At 35.4% G+C, this 20,887-nt stretch overlaps 1 protein-coding gene and 1 pseudogene across 2 annotated transcripts; both read left to right on the top strand.

Annotated features, from left to right (window-relative positions):
* The first annotated feature begins 4,462 nt into the window (after nt 1-4,462).
* LOC125472756 (cellulose synthase-like protein G3) lies at nt 4,463-9,619 on the top strand. Of its 2 annotated transcripts, XM_048574555.1 has the most exons (8): nt 4,463-5,127; nt 5,401-5,496; nt 6,999-7,139; nt 7,344-7,556; nt 7,670-7,769; nt 7,994-8,169; nt 8,388-8,741; nt 9,025-9,617. In XM_048574555.1, the coding sequence occupies exons 1-8, from the start codon at nt 4,513-4,515 to the stop codon at nt 9,568-9,570; spliced, it is 2,241 nt and encodes a 746-aa protein (XP_048430512.1). In that variant the 5' UTR covers nt 4,463-4,512; the 3' UTR covers nt 9,571-9,617. The 2 variants fall into 2 exon arrangements, with proteins under 2 accessions (XP_048430512.1, XP_048430513.1); XM_048574556.1 differs by lacking the exon at nt 7,344-7,556 and having other exon boundaries at nt 9,025-9,619.
* A 429-nt stretch (nt 9,620-10,048) lies between these two features.
* On the top strand, nt 10,049-11,233 carry LOC125472769 (annotated as a pseudogene).
* Nucleotides 11,234-20,887: the final 9,654 nt, after the last annotated feature.

The raw sequence follows: 20,887 nt of genomic DNA on the forward strand, positions 1-20,887 counted from the left end.
AATGCATAATGATTTGGTGTTCAAATAATTTATTATTAGGAACCGTAAACCGGCAAGAACCGAATCGGAACCGGTGTAGACCGAACCGTAATGTTCTAGTCATAAATTTAAGTGGAACCGCACCGAATCGAACCGTTAATATATTTCGGTTCCGGTTCCAATTTAGGGGTGGATCCGCACCGAACCGCACCGTGCCCACCCCTAGTAAGTCTCACTTCCCCTATTAATGTATTGGACAGTTCAAGGTATCACTTACCTTGCAGGCAAAATCGAGGAAAACCACCTAAATGATACTCGCCGGGTGAAAGAAAAAGGTCCAAATATATCACTACCAACTATTTGTCATCACATAAATTATCATAACCCAGTAAAGCTTTCCTACAACAAAGATTGTGTTTCAAGCTCATTGAAAGAAGCAATAACCAATGCTAGGTGGACTAAAGCAATGGAAGAAGAGATGTCAGATGAGTGCACTTCAAAAGAACCAAACGTGGGATCTAGTTTTATTACCTAGAGGAAAAAAAATAAAGAGTAAGGTGCAAGTAGGTGTATACAATCATGTACAAAGCCATGATTGGTCGCCAAGAATTATACTCAAACATATGACATTGACTATACAGAGACATTTACTGCAGTAACAAAGATCAATACAGTAAGGGTATTGCTTTCGTTGGCCGCAAATCCAGATTGGCCTTACAACAATTTGATGTGAAGAACATCTTCCTACATGGGAATCTTAACGAGGAATTGTATGTGGATATTCCACCAGGGTACATCACTCTCACAATCATGAGTAGTATGTAAATTGAACAAGGCCTTATATAGTCTAAAGCAATCACGTCAAGAGTGGTTTGGGAGATTTTGAATGGCCATGAGAAAATACGGGTTCAAGCAGAGCAACTTCGACTATGCACTTTTTGTAAAACATTGGATGGGTAAGTTAATGGCTCTCATTATCTACGTGGATGATATGATTGTCATCGGGGATGATAAGGAAGAAATCTTGAAATTGAAGGACTACTTGGCAACCAAGTTCGAAATGAAAGATCTTGGTGGGCTTAAGTAATTTTTTTTTGGTATAGAAGTGGCTTGATCGAAACAAGGCATATTTCTATCTCCAAGGAAATATGTTCTGGATTTATTGACGGAAACAAGGATGATCAATTTTAAACTTGTTGATATCCTCCTATCATCCAAAACCATAATCTTGCCATGTATCCTGATCAAACTCCAACAAAAAAAAAAAAAAAAAAAGACCGTTATTAGAGGTTGGTTGGATGATTGATCTACTTATCCCATACCAGAAACATACCAACATTAAATGTACACCCACGCCAAATGGAAACATACCAACATTAAATGAAAATGTACCAACGTCAAACTAAAACGTACCAACCCCGAATTAAAACGTACCCAATTATAAACTATATTAAAATGAATATTCATCTTTTTGGAATGTTTAAAAATATGTTTGATTCATGCACAATGCTCTAGATGGTCTTGTTTTTTGATAGATAAGTATGTGGAACAACTTTTAGTTGATCGGAGATAAATCCTTATTATTGTAGATAATGTTAAATAATAACGATAAATCATATAATTTTGAATTAACAGAAAGGCTATTGTCCAATTAATGGCTCTTTCTATATATAAAAAAAATTATTAACTAAAGTACATTGTTAACGACTCTTTCTATATAAAAAAAATAATAATAATTAAAGTAATTCCTTGTTATTAGGACAAAAAAATAATAAAACTTATGTTTTGAAGACAAACGTATCAAAAATTCAAATGTACCAAAATTAAATGTAACAAAAATTCAAATGTACCAAGAAGCTAAATGGACCAAAAATTCAAATATACCATTATAATCAAACATACCGATATAACCAAGCGTAACTCGCAACAAGTTTTGTTACATTCTATTTAATTTACCAAAATAAATATTTTAATAAAAAAAATATTAAATCATCATAATAAGAGATGCATAAAAATAGGAGGAAAAAAGAAAATGTTAACATGAATAGACTTCTAATGAAATAAAATTAAAATACCAAAATTGTAGAAAAAATGTTTAATCTATGACATTTAAAAATGAAACATCTATATCACAACGACCCTATATTCTTTGACTTGGCTCATCTTCCATACAAATTCTGGAGGTCCGAAGTCCAATGAACACTCGGTCAAAGGATTGCAGCTTTTCTTAGGCACTGAGCTATGCATGAAGGCAAACAAATCCCAAACTCTTTTTGTTAGAAATAATTCTTCAAGTGGGGCCACCTTTAAATCCGAAGATTTCGTCCCTTAAACTTTGTGGACTAATTAGAGGAATACTTTTCCCCACCTAGTGGGGTTTATTTTAAGAAAAATTAATGAAAATGATTTAAAAATTTTGAGTTTTAACGATAAGGAAAAAATAAAGGGTAAAGTGAATAGTATTATGTTTGACTTTTTAGTGTAAAAATGTGATTTTCATTAAAGTAAATAGTACCACAGGCTTTTCGTTAAAACTCCCTTTATTTTATTGGTTTTTGTTAGATTAGTTTAAATGATTCATGTCTTAGATTAATCAAACAAAACTAATCTAACGATAACTAACAAGGTGATGGGCATCACCTCTACTTTTAGAGGGTGAGCTAAAAAATGCACTCATTAATTAAGGAAGGAATTCACTAAATGCGTTACATAAATACTCTTATGATCTTAACTACTTAAATTTTCATAAATCATCTTAACTACTTAAATTTTCCTAAAACAAACAACAAAAATTTACTTAAGCTACAAGTCCCCTTCGATAAAAAAATAAAGAAGAATAATATGTGGCTACTTAAAGATGAGTAGGAACTCCTACTCAAAACTCTTAGTATTTTAATCACAGAGCTTTTTGCTTATGATCAGAACCGTTCATATTATGAATCACAATGTAAAGATCATTGTGATTTTAATCACAGAGCTTTGTCCTTAGTATTAAATACAGAGCTTTGCAGCAAATACATAGACGGTTCGTAATGATTTTACCAATTGTTTATTTATTTTAAAAAAGTTTGATGACTAAACGATCTTAGTTTTAAGTGATTTTTTGCAAAGACGATTTTTATAGGATGATTTGTAATATGAACGATTCTGATTATAAACACAAAGTTTTATAAATTGACAATGAACAATTTTGAGTAAAAATTTTTACTCATATTTAAATAGCTAAGTATTGTTAAAAAAAAAAAATTTTAAAAAAAAAATAGATCACCCTCACCTCTTTTGATTGATTAAATTGAACACTGACTCGAGTAGGATATCCTTTTAGCTACCGCTATATTTTATTTTCTATCATTTCTTCCTACCCGTTTCGAGATGCACTAGAAAAATTGCCCGTGCTTCACTGCAGGTTTTGAACAAACTGAAAATTTATAGGTAAAGAAGCAATCATTTACTGAAGTATAAAGAAAATCTTAAACAAAAAAGTGTCTAGTTTGAAAAATAAATGAAACCCAAAATTTCTTGATAAAAACTAAAAACTTGAAAGCTTAAGAAAACCCCATGAATCCAACAAAGAAAAGATGGAAACTTTTGCATTGGCAAACCATTCATAAACCAAAAATGATATCTTAAATGAAACCTATGAATCCAACTGAAAAACACCCAAATTTAAACGAATCAAGACAAACAAAACATGCTAAAAAATGAAGATGTTTTCCAGGAGATGATGGAGTCTTGGGCACCACTCATATCACCACTTGTTCTTTCAGGAGACTAATCTGATACTTGGGACTCAAAATTGCATGCAGCCTGCAGGAAGCTTCATGGTTGCGAATACAATTTTGACTTGAACTGATGTGTACCGCCAACTACTCCATTTGTTTTTAGTAGGAATTCTATAAGGAGCTCTTAAGATATCTTTTCTAGTCTTTTTAGTCAAAATTTGCTTTACATTATTTAATGACAAATATTGTAGCCAATTCTTAGACGTCAACTACAATTATCAACATAAAAAAAATATCACATGACAACAAGTTAAAGGAATCACTAATTAATTTATGTAGTTAAAGAGTTTTACCATTAATTAACCATATAAGGTCGATTTTTTATTACGTTTTGTACAGGAACTTCACATGTTTAAATTATTTTACTCTATTGCTAGAACCGTTTAAAAACAAAGGTTAGGTACTAGCATATGAGTATACACAAAGTGTGTGAGATTTTTTTTTTTTTTTTTTTTTTTCAGAGGGTCAAACTGGTAATTTCATAAGATTTTGGTTGACAATGAATATTTTATTAATTAGTAAAGATAATTAAAGTAACCAGTCGTCCTCATTCCTATATTAATCACACAAGTCAGCCACAAAACGCATACTAATTACAATATCCAGAAAAAGAAACAAACTTTTAAATTTTTCTTATAATTTTATTAAATTATTTAGTAGACAGTGTTATTGGTCCTTTAAAAGGAGTGGAGGGTGTTGCTTGTTATCATGCTTGAGTGCTGCAACACAAATAATTGCCACATAAGAAGCTATGGAGAATCCAAAGTTCCCTCTCCATCTTTGCCATGTCCACAAGCTTTCAAACTTCATCAACCGAACACATATCCTCGTCCACTCAATCGCTCTAGCCTTCTTGTTTTACTATAGAGCCTCCTTCTTCTTCCAACACTCCAATACCAAAGCCACAACCCTACCATGGCTTCTTGTCTTTGCCTCGGAAATCCTCCTTGCCTTCGAATGGCTCCTCAGCCAATCATTTCGCTGGCGGACTGTTTCGCGAACCGTGTTCCCAGAGAGGCTGCCGGAGAATGACAAACTTCCTGCAATTGACGTGTTAATTTGCACCGCGGATCCGGAGAAGGAGCCAACCGTGATGGTTATGAACACGGTGTTATCAGCCATGGCAATGGACTATCCACCGGAGAAGCTTCATGTGTATCTATCTGATGACGGCTGTGCTGCCGTGACTTTGAATGGGATGAGAGAGGCTTGGAGGTTTGCAAAGTGGTGGCTTCCGTTTTGTAGGAGGTATGGGATCAAGTGTACGGCTCCGGAGGCTTATTTCTCTGCAGGAGGAGGAGGTGATGGCTATGAGGATGGTGATTCCAGGGGTAGTGAGTTCGTACAAGAGAAAGAGCATATTAAGGTTAATTATAACAAAAATGTTATTCTTACCATCTGTTTTTACCATCAATTGTACCATATTTCTAATAGAGATGAGATCCACATGTGTTGGTGGGTCCTATCTTTATTAGAAAGATGATATAAATAGATGGTAAATATAACACTACTCTGGAGAAGATACTGAAAATGGTCAGAATGATAAAAAGCATGAAATGAGTGCATGATGATTTTTTTTTTGCAATTAATATTACGATATTTCTCAGTAACAAAGCTGATGGTAAAGATTTGATTGCAGGAGGCATACGAGGGGTTTAAGAAAAGAGTAACAGAAAATGCTAGGATTGAGGACGCCAGGAGCAACATGTGTCGAGATCACTCTGCAGTCATTGAGGTATTGTTATTTTGTACCCTGCATATCACTTTGTTTGTTGATTAGTACTTTAGTTTTACAAATTATTTGGACCTATAAAATAAATTACCAATGAGCTTTCAAGCTTGGTGGTAAAAAAGAACTTATCAGGGTTTACTGCCACTATGGCATTCCGGTCTATGCAATGTCATGTGTAAATTTCTCTTTACATGACATTAAATATAGAAAAAATTAGTATCTGATCCCTAGTTACTAATGTTTATTGACTGAAACCTTATTAGTTTTCATAATTGATTTAGAATAAAAATTAATAATTGATCCCTAGTTACTAATGTTTATTGACTGAAACCTTATTACATGTCAGTTACATAATTTTTTAAAATAAAAATTAATAATTGATTTAGAATTTTAATACTCACACCTTTATTAAACTCCTAACTACAAAACATTTCCAAAATAAAAAAATAAAAAAATAGAATAAGATTGTACCCATTAGCTTTTTTAAAAAATGTTTTCAATTTTTTAATCTTATATGTACTCATTCATGTAATTTTTTCAAATTTTTAATCTTAAAATGTACTCATTCTTAAATATACCAATTTGTTATATGTAAAATGTACCCCTTTTTTTTATATATAAAATTTATTCAATTTTTTTATAATCTATTTTTAAACTTACATGGGTACATTCTTTTTTCTTTGATGTGAGAATGTATCCATATCAAGTTTAATCGAAGAAATTTACTAATGTTATTAAGTCCAATATCTTTTTTCAATTTTTTTTTTTTTTTTTGTGCTTTGAAGAATGTACCCATGTTTTGGTACAAAATTTTTTTGGTTAACTTTGATGAAAGTACCCATGCTTAAATACACACACACACACACACACACAATAGTATCATTTATATTTTAATATTTTTAATCACACAAATTATGGTTTTTAATTTAAAATCTCATTAATATAAACAACTATAAATTTCAATTTTTAATTTAAAAAATATAGTAACATACATAGAAATAAATTATCACATTAATTTCAGGAATTTCGATCAAAAATTAAAAACTAACAAAGTTTCAGTCAAAGAATATTCATAGGTAGGCACCACATCCAAAGTTTCCCTTACATATATTATTGGATCGGGTCGCTCTCCTTGGTTGACACATCCTTCTGCCCATTGATGTTCTAATTTGTGACAGTCAAATTATTATCTCATAACATATTAACATGTAATTAGAATGTTGATAGAGTAAGCCTTGCCTCACAACTCACATGCCTACTTTCCCATTTATTTCCCAATTTGCCAATATATCCAACAAATAGGAAAAAAGTGGTCTCCACACCATTTATACCATTAATTTTTTCACCATCAGCCCGGCTTGCTATAAGAATCAAAACAAAACAAAAAAAAAAAAAAAAAAAAAGAAAGAAAGAAAAAAAAAATAAAGAAAACTTTTGCAAGGAAAGACAAATCTCTAATTATATAATACAAAATAATCCTAGAATCATATCTTGAATTTTGGCAGGTAATACAAGAAACGTCTAGTGAAGGTGATGATGCAATTCAAACATATGAAGCAAAAAATATGCCTCTCCTTGTTTATGTTTCTCGCGAGAAAAGACCCTCTCATCCCCATCATTTCAAGGCTGGAGCGCTCAATGTTCTTGTATGTATGCATCTCTCTTTATCTTTTTCTGTAATTCAATTATAAGTTATATTCTCTCCATTACCATTATGTAAGCTGTCAATTGATTGTTGTGTGTTAAAAAATAATAAATTGTTTAATCAATGATTCAGATTAACAGTCTAATTAAATAATACTTATCTGCTACATGATTTGACAAGCGAACATTGACATTGTTTTGATCAGCTACGTGTGTCGGGAGTTATAAGCAATTCACCTTACATATTAGGGTTAGATTGTGACATGTACTGCAATGATGCAAGTTCGGCTCGGCAAGCAATGTGCTTCCATCTTGACCCTAAGATATCACCCTCTCTAGCATTTGTTCAATTCCCTCATAAATTTCACAATATCAGTACCAACGATATTTATGACAGTCAGTTGAGATCAATATTTACGGTACGTAAGAACTCAAGGACAAACTTTACATTAATTAATTGATAAGTAAATGTATTATTTACATCATAGAGTAATCTTTGACTAGTTGGTCTTGATCACTTGTATATATATAGTTGCAATGGCAAGGTTATGATGGGCTTGGAGGGCCCTGTGTGTGTGGTACTGGCTACTACATCAAGAGGGTGTCGTTACGTGGAAGTTCCATTAGTGAAGGTAAGTATATAAATTGTCTTAATTAAAACACCTTAACTAGGTTTAATATATAATAAGCATATCATATATATCAAATTTATGAACTTGTCAATTACATATATATATTTTTTAATTGACCAAATTTTCTGCAATACCTGTTGGATGATGTATCGATCGACTATAGATATATGTGTTAATTAATTCGTGGACATTTTTCTCTGTTGTATATCATAATATGCTTTCAGATGGGGATGCAATGAAACTTAGACAATGTTTTGGTCCATCCAATCAGTTCGTCAAATCCCTCCACCAAATCAACAAGCCTGACCATATGTTCATCGAGAGAAATAATGCACAGCTAAATGAAAGCCCACTACTAGCCTCTTGTGCCTATGAAGATGGCACCAAATGGGGTGAAGAGGCAAGTACAATTAAACCATTGGAATCTTACATTTCACCCCAAAATTGAAAGATAAATTTATTAAAATAATTATGGTAAGCTTAGTCAATTGTGTGCAGTTGATACATGTCGGTCGTGCAATGTATTAACAGATCATAATAACCCTGCGCAGGAGGTGACTGAACCTAGCATTCCTCTAATGCTAATGGTGATATCTTACTCTTATTTGTGGCATGCAGGTTGGTTTCTTATACGGTTCAGTGGTGGAAGATTACTTCACAGGGTTTCATTTGCATTGCAAAGGTTGGATTTCAGTGTTTTGTGATCCAAAAAGGCCACAATTCTTGGGTAGTGGCATCACCAAATTGGATGAGCTTTTGGTCCAAGGGACAAGATGGTCTTCTGGCTTAGTTGATGTTGCTATCTCCAAGTTCAGTCCTCTTATATATGGCCCTTTCAAAACCCACACTTTCCTTCAAAGCATGTGTTATGCAGAAATTGCTCTCTTCTCCATTTTCTATTTCTTGACACTCTGGTGCTTTGCTGTCATTCCTCAAGTGTGTCTACTCAATAGCATTCCTTTGTACCCCGAGGTAATTAAATTTTGTTTTCCTCTCATTATAACTATACATAGTTAAATATCTTTAAATATGATTAAGAATTTTCATAGCAACAAGGGAAATGTTCACTTGCATTATTATGAATCTAAACCATTTATTATGGTTGATTATGGACAAAATTTATGGTTCAAAATTCAATTTCATAGTCTGTTGATATGAGTACTTTTATACAAACGTAAGTACATAAGAAAGCATTACCCTTTTTTAGAGTGCTTATAGGTAATTCACATGCCGATCATGTTCTTGTTCTTTGTAGGTTTCAAATACGTATTTTATCGTATTTTCGTTTGTATTCCTATCATCGCTCTCAAAACATTTATACGAGGTGCTCGCAACAGGATCAACATTTCAACATTGGGTAAATGAGCAGAGAATATGGATGATGAAGTCAGTCACATGTCACTTATATGGTAGTGTGGATGCTTTCATGAAGAAACTTGGTATGAGAGAAGCCAGTTTTCTCCCAACAAATAAAGTCGGGGACGTTGAACAACTCAAGCTTTACAATATGGGAGTATTTGATTTCCAAACATCACTACAATTTCTTGCTCCAATGGTTGCCCTAGTCATCTTGAACATGGCTTCGTTTGCTGTGGGGATTGCTAGAGGGATCTTTGTGGGGGAGTTGGACAAGATGTTCATACAAATCTTCATAGCCTTTTATGTCATAGTAATGAACTACCCTATTATTGAAGGAATGCTAATAAGGAAAGACAAAGGAAGCATTCCACTATCTGTTACCCTACTATCTGCCCTATTTTCCCTCACTGTCTATTTTTTGGGTTCTATGATATTCATGTAGCAAGGCCATATCCTATATATGTGTATACATTTTTCTGATTCCTACCTGTTTTTATTGTTTCACTCTTTGCTTTTGTTACTTCTTAATCATTGGGATATTGTAAATGTAGGGTGTCCAAAAGATATGCTCTTTTTTTCTCTTGGCTAAGAGTTCTACTTCAGCCCCCAAAGTAATGAGAACGCATGAATAGAGCCATAATTTCGAAGAAAGAAACGCCATTAAATTGTCTTTGACTAGTGATCAGAGCAAATTTACCAACATGCATCTCCATAGTCCAAGTCCACATTAGTTCTGGAGGTCCTTTTTCCAAATCGCCCTTTCATTTAATCAATAATAGAATATGTTTCCAAATCACCCTAATGGTTAAATAAATTTAGAAAAATAACAAACAAACACCTTTTTTAGCTTCTTTTACTCTCATGTTTAATCATATCTCTCTCTTCTAGTTGATTTATTCAATCAAACGACAAAAATAAAATCAAGATTTTATTTCACCCAATCCTAATTCCCAAAAAAACCCTCAAAATAGAATCAAGATTTTGTTTAAATAACAAAATATATAATGCCACCCCAACTGGAATAGGAAAGCCCCATAAAACAGAGAGCAGTAGGCATTCATATGCATCGTCCCAAAGCCACCCTCATCGCCTCACCATCAACCTTTCACAAGATTGCTGCTCAAACCCTACTTTTTTTTCACCCTCACAACCCACTCATCTTCTCCATCAAAAACCACTTCCCAGAAATCCCAAAAACCCATTTCGATCCATTAAGATTTCATCTTTCTCTTATCCAATGACAACTTCTTCCTCTTCCAGCCAAGAAAACCCACTTCCCAAAAAGGTCCAATTCCCGTTGGACCCCGCCTCCTACCAAATCCTCGACGAAATGGGATCCGGCGTCAGTGCTGTTGTCTCCAAGGCCGTCTGCGTCCTTATGAACTCTGCCATCATGGCTATCAAGTTCATCGACTGCGATCAATCCTGGGCTGATTTTGACAGCATTTGATGTGACGCTACAACTTTGTCTCTTTTTTCCCGCCCCAATATTCTTTCCGCTCATTGCTCCTTCACTGTCTACCGCCATCTTTGGATGGTTATGCTGTTCATGTATGTGGGCTCTCTACAATCAATAATCTCCTCTTCTTTCCCGGGAAGATTACCAAAACCTTGCATTGTTGTCGTGCTGAAAGAGACGTTAAACGCCATTTCATATCTTCACAATCAAGGCCACCTTCATAGTGACATCAAGGTCGAAAATATTTTGATCTACCCAGATGGGTCGGCCAAGCTCACTGATTTCGGGGTCTCTGCCTCAGTCTACGAAGCCAATTCAACTGAAGAGTTGTTGACTCGGCTAACCAACATTGCCGGAACGCCGTATTGGGTGGCACCTGAAGTCACACAATTGCACAAGGAAACAAAGTGGATATCTGGTCGTTTGGGATCATGGTGCTGGAATTGGCTCGCGGCAGCCCTTCCCTGTCTAACCTACTGCCACCAAAGTCTCTACTTCTAAAGATAACTAAGAGGTTCTGGTTTTTGGATTACGAAACCCAGAACAAAGATTTCAAGAACAAGTGTTCTCGTAGGTTTTTTAAGACTTGGTGGGTTATTACCTCAATCAAGACCAGTCGAAGAAGCCGACGGCAAAGAGGCTGTAGAAAGTGATGAAGCCATGCTGGGTGGCCCTACTGGTAATGTGGGTAAGCTAGGAATAAGAGGTGTTGACATGAAACCTATGTTGGGTAGCCTTAGGGCTGGTTTGGTATTGCTGTGCTTTGAAAATAAACTACTTCTGCTGTGCTGTAAGAATAAGCTCATTTTTGCTGCTACACGTTTTCAGCTTTTTTTTTCACCAAAAACTGTGAAAATAAGTTGTTTTTAAGTGTTTACCAAACACCTTTTTGAGCTCATTTTTTTTTTGATATCCACTTTGTATAAAAGCACCTTAGTACCAAACCAGTACTTAGTGGTAATGTGGGTCGAATTGGAGGACTTGAAAGGGAAACAATGGTGGTGGGACTGATGGCATTGATAAGGAGCTTGGAAGAGCAGAGGCAGAATGTGATGAATCTGATCAGGGTGTTGAGAGGAGCGCATGAAGTAGGTTGAGAGATGAGTAGAGATGAGCAAATGAGGCAGGAGATTGAGAGGCCGAGGACGCTTGACAACGAGAAGGAAAAGAATTTCCGGTTAGAAATGGAATTACAGTTTGTCAGGATTCAAATTTCAGCTGAAAACAAAAATGCTACAAGTGTTGGTGGTACTACTACTGATTAAGATTTCCAAGGCATGCATTTTGCAATTGCATTTACAAAAAGAGTTTGCTTTTGAAAAATTAGTGAACTTTTTGCATAGCTTTTGAGTTGGTTGTAGTACAAATTAATTCATGTATCCTGTATTGCTAGCTATACAAAGCTACTATACATTTGGCGAAGGATTACATGAGAATTGTTCTTTTTCTATATGGATTAGACATTGCTTTAAGCTCAAGAATGTTTTCTTTAACAATATCAATAATATGTGTAAGCTTATTTAAAATCAATTCATGATTGATTACATCTTGAATGTTATTAACTTTTGTAAAATTCTAATTGAATACAATCGGATTTCTAAGGATTTTAGTTAACTATATTAAAATTCTGATTGAATACACTTTGAATTTCAAAGAATCACTTAAAATCCTAATTGAATACCCCTAGATTTATGAAAGGGTAAACTATCATTTGAACCCTTGAACTATTACTCTAGTTGAAATTGACTCCCTGAGCTATTATTTTTTTGGTAAATTAACTCTCTGAACTATTTGAAATAAGCCAATTGACCCCTTGTCGGTAGATTCCATCCACTATTTCGTCAAATTCAAAGGAAAATTAGTCTTTCCTTCAGCAATTCTTACTTATCAATTATAACCAACAGTGTAATGACATGTGGAAGCAAAATAATGTGTAATGACAATGTGAGATAGTCCGTTATGTAAACATTTGGTTTTTTATGTTTTCTCATTATGCTATATATTTTTGAATTATTATGTGTCATATGTCAAAATTTTATTGGTGGTTATAACTGACAATTAACAATTGTGATTGAAGTGTGCACATAACCTAAACCTTACATAGTGCTCAATGCTTCTAGATTCATACCCACTACCGGATTTAAGAAACTCTAGTGAGCCTATAACTAGAATATTAATCAAAGCCCAAGACCTAAACCTTGTATAGTGCTCAATGCTTCTAGAGTCCTACCCACTAATGCATTAAAGAAGCCCTAATTAGCTTATAACTAGAATATTAAAGCCCATAGGATTACTTCCTTTACAAAACTCCCTTATCGCCTTGGCAATTAAAACCAGGTATTACTATTACTTGAAGCACAAGGAATAGCTCACCAAATAGAACTCCAACTCTAGATTTTCTTGGATATAATTATGTAAACCAACTAGGGTTGGACTTTAGAGTTTAAATAGAAGATTATGTTCTTGTAAAAATACTTAACCTGCTGCTGTGATCAATATTGCTTTGTGCTGCTTGTCAATGCAGATTGCAGAATACCAATATTTTTCATTGTAAATACAATGCGTGGAGAGCTCACTTTAGGTTCTTTCTCACAATCAAGGATAATGGGTTATCAGTGTCATAAGCATCAAATTTTGGATAGAGTTTTGTTCTCGATCATCTCAAACCTATCTGAAACTTATAACATTGATAACCCCTTATCCTTGATTGTGAGGAAGAAGAAAATTTTTCTTTTTTTGGGTTTTTTTGTTTCGGTTTTTCCCTCATTTTTTCCTTAGTTGAAAGTCGAATCCCCTTTTTTCCCTCCCTTTATCTTCTTTTATGGTTTTCTTTTGGCTGCTTCAATCTTTGCTGCAGCTTTTTCCTTTAATCTCATCACAACCACTCATTTTCATGTCCAAAAGTGGAGGGCCGATAATTCATCACATCAGCTCATGCACAAGCCCGTGCGCATATAATTCATGCATAGGAGACAAAAATTGGTCTATACATTATATACGACTAGGAACATCATATGATATTAAGCCAGTTCAAAAGAAAACTCCAGGTCGATTTATTTTCTCCACAAGAAGATGCTTATACACTCTCCCTTACGTTTGACTTCTTTTTGCGAGTAACATACGTACAAAGCTTACTGGAGACATATATAGGATCTTATGCGTGATATGATACAACTAAAACAAAAATAAGAGAAACGATGGCAAACCTGAAGTACTTCCAGCGGCATCCATTGAATGAGTTTGAAGGAGGAAGAAACACCAATCCAATATCGAAGTCTTCTACAAGCTCCTAGCCTTATACAACCACTCATTGGGAAGTGTTTTGTTGTGTGTTTTACGGCTTGCAGGGGTCTGTATATTTATACTAGCTAAGAGACTAGGGCTACGCCCATAAAAGAGAACCAAATCCCACTTTCTTAGCCTACAAGTTAGGTCATAATTACATGATTATCAAGGACTCAATTAGCCTTATTTGAATTCTAAGACACACATTCCTAACGCAATATAAAGGGCTCAAATCACAATCTTAGCATTAATGTCTATTGTTTCATTCCTATTACATTGTAGACCATTTATTGGTTGATTTATATTGGATTGATACAACAGTTGCCGGACACAAAACTTAGATATTTTGCTTTGACAGCATGCTAGCTAACCTAGAATGTGAGAATCCAATCCAAATCCATTTCGCAATGGTATGAGATACTTTCATCTTTTGGTATGAGATGTCCATGATCTTTTAAGCTCTTATGCTAAACTTTCATCATTTGTCTCCTTTAAGCTTAAGTTTTGTAAAATGTGATTTCCATTAGAAAAGCATCCACAACCGAGTTGAACAATGTTCTTAACCAAGTTCAAACTAACCATAATTGTATGATTTATTTGTGTTAATTCGGATGCATAGTTCATCAGTTTTCTTGTTTATTTTCCTAGATATATCTCAGTTTCGACACACACACAGAGATTGTGTGATGGGAGGCTTTCTTTTTCCTAGTTTTTCTTAGCTTTATTGAGACAGGAGAGGCCCTTCCAACGATTTCAACTTTGATGAGACAGCAATCAATGAAGAGCCATGTAATTTTAATGATTGACAAGGAAAAAAAAAAAAAGAGGAGAGAATCTTACTCCGCATCAAGCCCCAAAAGTTCTCTATATATAGTCATCGTTTCGTCTGTTTCTCATTGTCCCTAATGCATAAACATGGTAATTATCATAACAAAATTTACATTAGTTATTGCAGCAGACAAAGATTTCATCGGCTGTGGTGCATGCATGGTACACATATATTAAATATATTTATATACTGTTTCAAAAATATATAACTATGAGTGAAATAGACGGTACCGGTGTGCATACTGTGGGTAAACCCTGCCACTCAGGTTCTAGAACCTTTATAACAATCACAAACCATATTTAGCATTCCTGGGACTCACCTGATTGGCCAATGGGCCTTTTGCTAAATCTCTGAATTTTTGGTAGGATCTTTTGGCTCTGTGGGTTTTCTGATAGAACTTTCACTCCTTTTTTTTCCCACAAAATGCAAAGGAGAAATCTGGGTACACTCAGATTTCTTTTCTTTTGAGACATTGAGGGTGTGTAAACCAATGCATTCACTTAGTTTTGAAAATATATTTTATATTTATAAGTATCTGGTAACAACGTGTAAAGCAGTTTAGCAACTCGACCTACTACATATCAGCCAGCCATACCTATATGCAATGTAACATGAGCGCGTAAATGGAAAATTAATCTAGAGGTCAAGAAAGTACGGAAGATATATAGAAGCGGAAGGGGACCTTAATTTATTTGCAGATTAAAAATAATTTTATCTGTCACTAGTAATATGAACTATAATGATATTCTTGTTTAGTTGTAAGTGAGAAGAATAAGGCATGACTCATCTGAAGGTAAATTAAATACATAATTATAATTATTGACTTACTGTGTACCTCAGCCAATGTTTCTTGCAGTTGGTGTAGAATATTATTGCATATGGCTTTTACGGGAAAAAAGAAGACGTCAATGATTTTGAAGTTATAATGTTTCATTGAACTTTATGTGTAATGCTAAAGGGATCACATTTTTTACCCACATTTCAGTGAATCGTATTATAAGATAAGTTTAGTACGTATGTGTATTAATGTGTTATATGATTGATAAGGTTTGCTTTTACATTATGGATGTGATATTACACTTTCAGGGTATGACATATACGTAATGAATGTATTTAGTTACAAACATTCGATTAAAATGAACCACTTTTTTAAATGGTACCGTAAACTATAATTTGATGAATAACATTAAAGAAACACCTAAATCGTACCAAGCGTGCATGTATACAATTTAATAAAACAAGTAGTGGATGAGTCTCATAAATGACTAATGATGAACATTGGCTGAGAATTTTTGTAAATGAAGCAATAGTATTCATGCTTGTGAAATTAATGAGATCAGACTTGTATGCTCGTCCATTTCAACAAATTTTATACGTAACTGGAAATGGCATTCCTTGGATATGCAAGGATGAGCTAGCTTGATAATTTTATAGGGTGCAACTTCACCAATAATTAAAAGGATCAGCTGATGATCAAAGATTAGTTTACCAATTAATTTAATTATATTGTGTATAATTTCTTTAGAGCTAACGCTCACAAATATTTGAGCTTGGGAATAAGTTAGTAATATATGAATACACGATTGGGAGCTTTTTTGCTGATCACCATAACTATAATGTCTGCTCACCATACACCTTATTATCTGCCACGTACGTGTTATTTCATTTAACTCTTGTTATTTTTTTTTTCGAATTTAGAAAAGAAACATTTAATATGAATGTTAAATAAAGTTAAATAAAATGACACATTGCAGATGATGAAGTGTATGGTGAGCATACACCATATATAATTTATAGTGGTGAGAAAAATGCTCCCAAACATGATTAGTACAATTAGGGGGCGTTTGTTTGCCCTCACTAAGTGAGGCTCGACTAGGTGTTAGTGTAGTCCCATATTTGTTAGAGGAAGGGACTAGCTTTAGTGGGATTAAACCTCACTTGTCTCGACTACGGGGCTCGGTAGATAGTCTTAGCGAGACCCCCCGAATACCATCGGATTGCTAAGACCCTTCTTTTCTCTCGCATTGTCCCGCTCGAGTCGTCGCTTTGCTCGACTCCTCACCCTGCTTGACAACCTCGTCGGACCATCCCGGGACCACCGCCGTGTCCTCGTAAATCATGGCTTCCTCTGCCACTTTCTCTTCTTAGTTGCTCCGCGCGTCATCTCTCCTCGCTTCGCTGCTCTCATTTACTTCTTCCTCACTTCCACAACCATCTTCAAAACCAGATCGCGTAGTTGTTCCCACTGCCTCACACATAAAAAAACCCAAAACATCCAACCTTAGAATTCGAAACAAAAAAAGGAAAAAAAAATTTACAAAATTGTTGTGCTTCTGAAACCCAGTCGCTCCATCAGTCGCACATCAGTCGTTCCAGCACCTCCAATATCCAAATTGCGCCATAGGCTCTGTTGATTGTATGATTTGTTCGTTTTGCTTGGCTGTGAGAGGATAAACTTTTGTCGACGGTGACTGGGATGAGCCCCAATACTTTCTGTACTAAGAGGGAGAAAAAGGAAGTGAAGATGTGAGGGAAAGTGAAGAGGGGGAGGTGTGTTTGTACAAAATTGTGAGAAAGAGAGGAAATGGGTTTAAGGAAGGGTATCAGTTATCTTCCAGAACTCAATGGCAGAAGCACGACTAAAAAAAATGTAATGGCAGAAGAAATTTTTATAATATAATAGTTAGTTTGTTATTTTTATAATTTGAAAGGGATTTTAGCAGCGGGCAGGTGCGTGATCTATTGGGATGGCGCGAGGGTCCTCTGAGTTCTCGCCATGTCGAGGGCCATCGACGACAACTATCTGAAGTCGTATGTGATATCAAAGCCGGAGGTGAAGGTCACGGATCGTGTGGCGAAGGATGAGTGTCTTATCCTTGCCAGTGACAGCCTCTGGGATGTGGTATTAAACGAAACCGCCTGCGACGTCATCTGCATGTGCTTGCTCGCGCAGAAGGCAGCGACTTCACAGTTGGCGTCGTCCTGCTGTGAAACAGTGGCGAGGTCAGATAAGGCGTGCTCTGACGCATCCATTTCGTTGACAAAATTGGCCTTGGCGAGGCATAGCAGCGACAATATCAACGTCGTCATCGTGGATTTGAGAAGACCGAGGAGGTTATGGAGCTCCTGCACTCCAGTCCAATGGTTCAAATTCATACCAAACTGAAATTGCACAATCCCTAATTCAAAAAATGGGAATACAAGGATTTGGACTACCGGGAGGCAAAGAGACCCAGGAGCAAAACCTATAGAGAGAGAGAGAGAGAGATCCAAAGACAAATGGGTGATTTTATTTTTGTGCTTTTCGAATGGGAATTGTTATTGGCACTCCAAAAATCTCATTCTACACTCCAAACTTTCTATGTTTGGAAAGAAAGATACACTTATAAGGAGTGTAGAATGAGATTTTTGGAGTATCAATAACATTTCCCTTTCGAATTGCTTATTAATATAAATGTTGAATTGCAAAGATTTATTTGGGAAAGTTTTGGATACGAAGTGGGGGTGGAAATCGGTTCGGGCCGATGGCCCATTTCTTCCAAGATTTGGACCTGCCCCGCCATGCTATTAACTTGGATCTGGCCCGCCCCGCCCTATGTTGAATTTTAAAATTTTGGACCCACCCTGTACTAGCCCCAAATCGCTTAGACCTGCCGCGATCCACGGGTCCAGGATCCATTTGCCCACCCGTAATTGCAACTGTATGCTCTCATGCATTCTGCATATGAGCTCTTAAATAGAGGGTACCCAAATTAATTAGGCATTTAATTAAGTGATAAAATTTGAGCATAACCTAACCAGTGAAGCAATTTTAATATGGATATGTGAAAGACACAAAGAAAAAGAGGGAGACGAAGGAAGGGCTTTGAATCAAATCACTCCAGAAAAGTACGTTGGAAGATGAGAATATTTTGGATTGATTTTATGGTGTATGTGACGAGAATCATATATATGACAATTCAAATCCAAAATCTAAGCAAGTTGATGATTCTGCTTCTGGATCCCAATATGGCAGCAATGATACTGGAGAACGATGATGCTTAATTAGGTTTTGGTTTTAGGTGTAATTAAGTTTTGGTTTGAGGGTAGTTAGGTCTATTTAAGTGAACTTTTGGCTATATTGGAATTTGTTTTATAAAAACTGATATTTATGAATTTGTGGGCTAAATTTTGGCTATTACTAATAAATACTCCTCCAAAACCCTTAAGCAAATTCCAAGGCAAATCCAACCCTTGCTTAGATGAAGGACTGGTCATATGGACCGCCCTACCTAATAACTCTGGGGTCCAAATTAATGGAAGAGAAGTGAAGAGAGATGATCACGTGCCCATTTTCATTCATGTTCACGTACCGTTCTCAGTAAAAGTCAGTCAGCTACTGGTATTTGTGTGATCGAGTATCTAACATTTACAAGATCGCATAGGAGATCACGCCATGTTGATATCATTGTATGAATTGTAGCTCTCCAAAGACTCACTCTTGATTTGCCTGCCTAAGAGAAACGGAACCGATCTGGGTTGGGCCAAATAAAGAACAAAAGTATCACCCAGATAGAACCACAACCCTCTAGGCCTTACTGTGCAAAGCCTTGGCCCATCTATTGAGTCCATCAAAACCGTCCTTTCTCACTAGGCATGCCTGCCATCAGTGCCATGGAGGATGGTCGAATATAAGATCTCAAATAGACGGGTGAATATTTTTAATTAGCTGAGATACAAAACTCTTGCACTATATACATCTGGATTCTTGTATCACAAATCAAAACTAATGCAGTTCAAAAAACATGTAATTAAACTCTAAATGAATATGTGTGATAAAAAAGAAGCTATATACTAACGTTAGGCAACCATGCACTCAACCGTGCAATTATATGTACAAGATCAAAGAGAAAGGAAAGAAGCAGAAGCTAACCCTAAACATCTTATTTGTTGTCTTCTTCGTTTTGGTTGTTATCACATTAAGAGCTTTTTGCGTCTATGGGTGGATTTCGTATTACATTTAATCACTTAATTATGTTGATCACTTGGTTTCTGTTTTTAATTTTTTATTTTATGAGGACTTGATCACTTCACTCCATCACTTGGAATTGGTTTCAAACTTCATAACTGTCTTTTCATATTTTGGTAATTATCTCAACTCACTTTGTCCTTTACAAGTCACATGACAAGGGCTAAAATCATCACTAAGATATACCAGAGGAAGGAGAATAATTATAACAAGTAATACTAAATAAGGATCATTAGGAGTGGCTAGGGAGTAGCTTAACCCTAACAAGCAAATTATTGTATGCCGTAAATAAATAAAAACCAAAACCACAATGGAAAGGGAAAATATGGAATTTTTAGTACATTTTAGAAGGGTCCCCGCACGTCGTACTAGCAAAAGCATATGAATTGTGAAACTAGATAGAAAGAAAGGGAGACAAATAGGATTAGGAAGAGGCTGCAAAGGTGGTTGTTTTGGTGAAAGTGAAGAGGTGCCATAAAGGAGGAGGAATAAGCAGTCGGCGCACATCAACATCTTAATCTCCCCATTCTTCTTCTCCATTGTTTTCAGCAAGGTATAGACTCTGCTAATCACATGCATGCATGACAGTGAGTACTAATTTATTTACATGAACTTGTGCGTGTGAGAGTGTGAGAGTGTGAGAGGTTTACACACCAAGAACTAGTTCATGAGTATTGAAATATTAAATCCAAATTAATGTGTGCACAAATTAAAGATAAGATTGGACAGTATTGGACAATTGATAGCAATATAGCCAATAACTAGAGAGAGACAATGACGAGCGGTGGCGAAGGTGGTGGACATGATTTTTTGTTATAGGAGATTTGCTGGCGAAGGCGTTCTCTTTCCGCCATCTCGAACTCATATGTCCACTTACACAAACCCATCACCTCAAAACACAAAAACTAAACGAGAAAGATTCAAACATCTAGAAATTAATTGGGATGGTGGCTAGTCGCGCCTACATGGGGCTTAGGCGGCCCTAGGCGGAGATTTCTAGAGCAGTGATTTTTAAGTTACGATTCATAGATTAATTTTTGTAAAAAATAAATTCAAACTGAAACTACTTATCTACTTCACACAAAAAGAAACGAAATAGGTAAGATCAAACATCATCAAATTTTAGAATATCAACTGAAATCCATCTATACCCTGGAATCCATAAGTAAATTAGAAAA

This window comes from the organism of the source record quoted next, unplaced genomic scaffold (assembly GCF_019419815.1).
Source record: "Pyrus x bretschneideri cultivar Hongxiangsu unplaced genomic scaffold, Pyrus_bretschneideri_v1 Contig73, whole genome shotgun sequence".
NCBI classification, from domain to species: domain Eukaryota; kingdom Viridiplantae; phylum Streptophyta; class Magnoliopsida; order Rosales; family Rosaceae; genus Pyrus; species Pyrus x bretschneideri.